The 7,446-nt window shown below is 46.3% G+C and overlaps 1 protein-coding gene across 1 annotated transcript; it reads left to right on the plus strand.

Annotated features, from left to right (window-relative positions):
• Positions 1-481: 481 nt before the first annotated feature.
• Positions 482-2,816, plus strand: LOC144273549 (olfactory receptor 10A4-like). The gene is made up of 2 exons (XM_077832188.1): positions 482-1,379; positions 2,791-2,816. Exons 1-2 carry the CDS (start codon positions 518-520, stop codon positions 2,814-2,816), a joined length of 888 nt encoding a protein of 295 aa, XP_077688314.1. The 5' UTR covers positions 482-517.
• Positions 2,817-7,446: the final 4,630 nt, after the last annotated feature.

A 7,446-nucleotide genomic window follows, 5' to 3' on the forward strand; every position in this document is an offset into this window, starting at 1 on the left:
TTTATCATGGATTGTGAATTTTCCCAGTAGAATCCCTATTTTTATAGAACATACTCAGGATTGTGTAGAAAATGTGAAAAACTAAAATCATGTTTCTCTTTTTGGCAACTGAAAAGTGAAAAATATCCAGATTTCAGACTTCCCATTTTTATATGTTTTATTGGGGACGGGGAAAATAACTTCCCAGCCAACTCTACTAATAGGTTGTAATTGAACTAGATCATAATGTTGAAAGCCCTACAACATGAATCCATGGTATGGCTTCCATTTTCTGGATATCCAAACCCCATTAATTTTGATGGGAATTGAGCATCCACCCTCCTTAGCTGGCTTGCAAGCCCTTGACCTAAATCTTCAGTCTCAGTTGGATGTATTTTTGCATTTATCAGAAAGGTAAATAAATGACTTTCATGCCTTGTTTTCCCTGATGCGGGTCCTTCATTCACTTCCTCTGCCACTGAAATACGCCAAGCCATTGGACAAGGGAAATCAGACCTCAGTGACAGAGTTCATCTTCATGGGATTCTCCCAGCTGGTGGAGCTGCAGGTGCTGCTCTTTGCGGTGGTTCTGTCCATGTACGTGGTGTCCCTGATGGGGAATGTTCTCATCATGGCCGTCATAAAAGCCAACCCGTCCCTCCACACGCCAATGTATTTTTTCCTCACCAACCTGTCCCTGCTGGAGATCTGCTACACAACATCCATTGTGCCTAAGATGCTGGTGAGCCTGGTGTCAGAAAACAGAAGGATCTCACTATGGGGTTGTGCCATGCAGATGTATTTTTTCACCCTCTTTGGCATCACTGAGTGCTGCCTCCTGGCTTCCATGGCCTATGACTGCTACGTGGCCATCTGCAGCCCGCTGCACTATGTCTTCGTCATGAGAAAGGGGGCCTGCGCCCAGCTGGCCATAGCCTCCTGGATGGTGGGCTTGAGCCAGACCAGCTATGTCTTCAGTCTGACGTACTGTGGGGCCAACAGGATCAACCACTTCTTCTGCGACATCCCACCCCTCCTGAAGCTGGCCTGCGGGGACACCTCCATGAACGTGTTGGCAATGTACCTGGTGGCTCTTCTTTTCATAACCTCCCCCTTCACACTCATCCTGGTCTCCTACCTCTTCATCATCGCCTCCGTCCTGAGGATGCCATCAGATGAGGGGAAGCTCAAGGCCTTCTCCACCTGTTTCTCCCACCTCATCATAATCTTGCTCTTCTATGGCTCTGACATCATCACCTACCTCAGGCCCAAGTCCAGCTACTCGATGGAAAGTGACAAGCTCCTGGCCCCCTTCTACACAGTGGTGACATCCATGCTGAACCCAATTGTCTACAGCCTGAGGAACAAAGAGGTCAAGGAGGCCCTGAGGAGGGCACTGGGTGGGATGATGTTCCCTCTGCGGGGAGGTTTCCCAAGGGCACAAATGATTTCCAGTGGCGTCTGGGGGGATGTAAGAGGGTGGGGCTGACTCAGTGGCTGATGAGCCAAACGCAGCTCCCAAAACCAGCAGGATTTCAGCCCCTGTGTCCAGGCGTGGGTTTATTTTCCAAAACCAGCACAGCCCACATTGCCACTGGTCCTGCCTGGCCCATCCTGCAGCCCCTACACACACAGCAGGTCTCTCCAGCCACGGCTCCCAGCTGGTGGGTTTGGAGAGTCTTCTTCTAGGTCCTTTCTCCTGGGTCTGTCTCCCTAACTGAGCTGGCCTCTTGCCTATGGAGCAAGCAACCTGCAGGCTGTCATCTGATCCCTGGCCCAAGATACATGCTCTGGGAGGCTGATAATTAGTCACAGGTAGAGCTAAGCCCACCTCCCTTCAATGGCCAGGCCCCCTTGTGACAGGCACCCAACCACCCTCTGTACTTTTGGAAATCTGCCCTGTAAATGTTTGAATGTCAACAAAACTCCAAACATCGTGAAGACTCTCTTCCATCAGGTGGGAATTAGAGTCATGGGCAACCATGACTTGTCATCCAATCTTGATTTTAAAATGGTCAGTGACAGAAAATTGACCACAACTTTTGGTAAATTGTTCCAATGGGTAATTACTCTCATTGTTAAAAATGTGTGCCATATTTCCTGTCTGAATTTGTCTAGCTTCAACTTCCAGCCTTTGGATCCTTTTAGACCTTTCCCTGCTAGATTGAAAAGCCCAGTCTCAATGTTTAGTCCCCTATGTAGCTACTTATAGATGGCGATCTAGTCATACCTTAACACTCTCTTTGTTAAGCTAACCAGATTGTGCTCCTGGAGTGTATCACTAGAAGTCATATTTTCCAATCCTTTAATTATTCTGTGGCTCTTCTCTGAGCCCTCTCCAATTTACTAACAACCTTCTTGAATTGTGTGCACCAGAACTGGACACCGTATTCCAGCAGTGGTTGCACCAGTGCCAAATACAGACATAAAATTACTTCCCTGCCCCTATTCAAGATTCCTCTATTTATGCATCCCAGTATCACATCAGCCTTTTGGCCACAGCATCACAGTGGGAGCACATGTTCCGCTGAACTGAATTATGTTTTATCATAGAGAAGTACAAAAGGCAATAAATAAATAAATAAATAATCCCAAATCCCACCATCCTCAGCAGTGGTTCAGGCCATAATTCTCCAACCCTGAATTGTGATCTTGTACTCTCTTATGACTATCTTAACATCTACTATCTTTCCCATGGACAAATAGCAAGCATATAGTCTCCAGGTGAGCTTTTCCAAGCTGTCTAGGAGATTTAGACGCATAATTACCTTTGGTTTTAATGGGAAAAAGGTGATCAAATCCCTTAAGCAGCTTTGAAAACCTCAGCCTCTGTCTAAATGAGACTATATTTTATATTAAAGGTTAACCATGAGAGAAGAACAAACAAAAACAAGAGCACAGTGCATGTGTCTCCTCATTAACTGTTTGCGTCAGAAGTGAGTGCAACATGGTAGCTGTCCCAAGCAGACTCCAAGCACTTTAGTCACCAATTTATCACAATGCTTGAACATGTGTTTAATTTTAAGCATGTGAGAATTCCCATTGAGTTCCATGGGACTAAGAATATGCTTAAAAACTAGATGCGCTAATGGTACCTTGCTGAATTGGGGCCTTAAAGAACAATACACAGACAAGGTCAGGAGTGCGGTGCGGTGGATTAGGACCTGGATTCCATCCAGCCTTAGGACCATCAACAAAGCAAAGCAAAGAGTTGATGACCTTTCTGGCTCAACAGTCTGTCAGTGATGTCCCCTTAGCACATTCCAATACTCTCTGGCGGTAGGCAACCTCTGTTATACACTTGGGCATTCGCCCAGCGTAGGCACTAGGTCCATGGATCCTGTCTTAAACGGATCCATGGATCCTGTCTTAATCCAGTCCTGGTTACAGAGCCATATACACGAGAGCTACTATGGGACTTTTTCCAGTCAGGGAGCAAGGGCCTTATCCTCAGCATGACAATGATGTGCCACATTCTCCATTTCTTTAAGTCTTAGAATCCATGAAAGTGAGGTGACCAAATCCCATTAAAATTCAGTCAGAATCAGGCACTGATTCCCTCCAGATCTCTTGAAAATACCAGCTTCATGAAGATCAGATACCTTTCTGAACAACACATTCAAATTAAGCCATAATTTGCTGGGCTGGAGGCAAGAATCGCTGGACGAAGTTCGTTACCCTGTGTTATCATAGAATCATAGAATATCAGGGTTGGAAGGGACCTCAGGAGGTCATCTAGTCCAACTCCCTGCTCAAAGCAGGACCAGTCCCCAACTAAATCATCCCAGCCATGGCTTTGTCAAGCCTAATCTTAAAAACCTCAAAGGAAGCAGATTCCACCACCTCCCTAGGTAATGCATTCCAGTGCTTCACCACCCTCCTAGTGAAAAAGTTTTTCCTAATATCCAATATAAACCTCCCCCACTGCTACTTGAGATCATTCTGTCATCCGCTACCACTGAGAATAGTCTAGATCCATCCTCTTTGGAACCCTCTTTCAGGTAGCTGAAAGCAGCTATCAAATCCCACCTCATTCCTCTCTTCTGCAGACTAACCTCTTGTTTTTGGTTTTCACTGTGTGGCTAAGGCCCAGATCCACAAAGAGACTACAGCATTGCAATGTGTCTTAAGACCTAACTTTAAGGCACCTGGAAGCCAGTGGAATCAACAAATCCTGGGTCAGGCATCTAAGCTCTCTATGCAAGGAATGGGGAGAGAGGGACACCTAAGAATGGGATCCACAGAAGCCAACATGCTAGGTGGGGAGCTGCCTAAATTAGCCAAAGGCATATGCCAATGACAGGGATGTGTCTTAAAGCCAACCCTCTCAGGGAGTCCAGATCCTATATCTGGGCTGGAGGGAGACACCTAGCTCTGCTTAGAATTTTCTGCTGTGAACAGTCTCCTGGAGTTAGAGGCTGTCATAAATATAAAGGGAAGGGTAAACCATTTTAAAATCCCTCCTGTCCAGAGGAAAAATCCTCTTACCTGTAAAGGGTTAAGAAGCTAAAGGTAACCTTGCTGGCACCTGACCAAAATGACCAATGAGGAGACAAGATGCTTTCAAAAGCTGGGAGGAGGGAGAAAAACAAAGGGTCTGTGTCTGCCTGTATGATGCTTTTGCCAGGGACAGAACAGGAATGGAGTCTTAGAACTTAGTAAGTAATCTAGCTAGGTATGTGTTAGATTATGATTTCTTTAAATGGCTGAGAAAATAGCTGTGCTGAATAGAATGAATATTCCTGTCTGTGTGTCTTTTTTGTAACTTAAAGTTTTGCCTAGAGGGATTCTCTATGTTTTGAATCTAATTACCCTGTAAGGTATCTACCATCCTGATTTTACAGAGGTGATTCCTTTACTTCTATTAAAAGTCTTCTTGTGAGAAAACTGAATGTTTTTTCATTGTTCTAAGATCCAAGGGTTTGGGTCTGTGGTCACCTATGCAAATTGGTGAGGACTTTTACCAAACCTTCCCCAGGAAGTGGGGTGCAAGGGTTGGGAGGATTTTGGGGGGAAAGACGTGTCCAAACCACGTTTCCCAGTAAACCCAGATAAAGTTTGGTGGTGGCAGTGGAAATCCAAGGGTAAAATAATTTTGTACCTTGGGGAAGTTTTAACCTAAGCTGGTAAAAGTAAGCTTAGGAGGTTTTCATGCAGGTCCCCACATCTGTACCCTAGAGTTCAGAGTGGGGAAGGAACCTTGATATGGTGGCAGAGAGGTGGGATTAACCTGAAATCCTTTTGAGATCAATTTGAGATTTTTTGAACCAGAAAAACAGATTTTAAAAAGGAAATATTTTTTTCCTTTGGGGCTGCTGAAAAGGAGGTCCAACTGAAAGCAGCTAGTTTTTTCTCTGCTTTGGGGACAGAGCAGAGACAAAAGGGAATTATCTTTGTGAATTGCAGTGTTTTTTTGCCTGGAGGCAGAATAGTTAACCTCCTGCAGGGAAATTCACAAGTTTTCACAGACCTGAAGGTTTTTTTTTGTTTTGTTTTTGTTGTTGTTGTTGTTGTTGGTTTTTTTTACGTAAAAGTAACTAGAGGGGTTTTCTGCCTATTTGCCTGGAGACAAAGGTGTTAGGGTTTGGGGGGGGGGGGGTTGATTTTTTGTATTGTTGTTGTTCTTGGGTGGTTTTTTTTGGGTGGGGGGATTTTTCTGTAGGCTGACAATCACTATCAGAGAATATAGGTATCCTATTACAGCACAGCAAAATTTACAAGCCAAGTTTTGTTTGTTTTATTTCTAACCCTCGGGTGTAAAGTTAGTTGAAAACAGAGAGGTAAAGATGACAGACACCAAGGCACTACACAAATTGGAGTTAGCCAAGCTGGAGGCAGTGAAAGAAGCAGAAAAACCTCTAGAAGCTGCTCACAGAAGAGCTATGGAGGCAAAGGACAAAAAAAGGGAGGCAGCGAAAGAGGCAGCACAACACCCGAGCGGCTGCTCACAGGAGAGCTATGGAGGAACAGGAAAAAGAACTGGAGGCAAAGGAAAAAGAGAGGAAGCATGAACTGGAGATGGAGAAGGCAAGGGCTCAGCAGAATATAGCAACAAACCCTAGCAATCCTTCTCCAGGTACCACTTCCCATCCCAGAAAGTTCCCCACCTACAAGGCAGGCGATGATACTGAGGCCTTCTTAGAAAACTTTGAAAGGGCCTGCCTTGGTTACAGCATCTCTACCGACCAATACATGGTAGAGCTGAGGCCGCAGCTCAGTGGACCCTTAGCGGAGGTGGCAGCTGAAATGCCTAAAGAACACATGAACAAGTATGAACTGTTTAAAACCAAGGTGAGAGTCAGAATGAGGCTGATACCCGAGCATTCCCGTTGCAGATTCAGAGCCCTAAGGTGGAAACCAGACGTGTCATTTACCTCACATGCCTACCACATTGTGAAACATTGGGATGCCTGGATATCAGGAGCAAGTGTTGAATCACCAGTAGATTTGCCCTTCCTAATGCAAATGGAACAGTTCTTAGAGGGTGTTCCTGAGGAAATAGAAAGATACATCCTAGATGGGAAACCCAAAACTGTAATCAAGGCGGGGGAGAATGGAGCCAAATAGATGGAGGTGGCAGAGAAGAAAAAAACTGGTTGCAGTTGGAGCGGATACCAGACGGGACAACCTCAGACCACACCCTATTACTGGGGGCCGCCCAAGGCCCCACCTATCCCCCAAGGAACCCTCCAGCCACCTTATCGTCCTGCCACCCCAGTCTTCAGCAACCCACCTTGCCCCAGTGACCTGTCAGCTGGATGATGTTTTAAATGTAACGAGCCAGGGCATGTAAAGGCCAACTGCCCCAAGAACCCCAACAGATTACAGTTCATTGCACCGGAATCACACCAGAGGGCCTCAGGTCCAGATACCTCCCAGATACCCTTGGAGTGGAGGGAAACTGTGAGTGTGGGTGGGAAGAAGGTCACCGCATCCAGGGACACCAGAGCACAAGTGTCGGCTATCCATGCTTCCTTAGTGGACCCCAATTTAATCAACCCAGAGATCCAAGTGACGATTCAACCCTTCAAGTCCAACTCTTTCAATTTGCCTACAGCCAAGTTGCCTGTCCAATATCAGGGCTGGTCAGGAACCATGGACTTTTGCAGTCTATGATGATTATCCTATCCCCATGCTGTTGGGGGAAGACTTGGCCAATCATGTGAAGTCAGCCCAGAGAGTGGGAATGGTCACCCACAGCCAGACTAAACCAGCTGTCACGCCTAGCGCTGTTCTGGAAACTTCTACCAGGACCCGGTCAGAGGTAATGGACCCGGACCCCAGGCCAATGTCTGCAACAGCAGTAGTGGATCCAGTCCCAGAGACCCAGACAGAGCCAGTCCTAGAACCGGAACCGGTGGAACTACCAGCACCAGACCCATTGCCAGCACTGAATCCAGTACTTGCAACCCCAACACCAGAGGGCCCCACCGAACCTGAACCAACAGTAGCCCATAACCCTACACA

This window comes from Eretmochelys imbricata, chromosome 13 (assembly GCF_965152235.1).
Source record: "Eretmochelys imbricata isolate rEreImb1 chromosome 13, rEreImb1.hap1, whole genome shotgun sequence".
NCBI lineage: Eukaryota > Metazoa > Chordata > Testudines > Cheloniidae > Eretmochelys > Eretmochelys imbricata.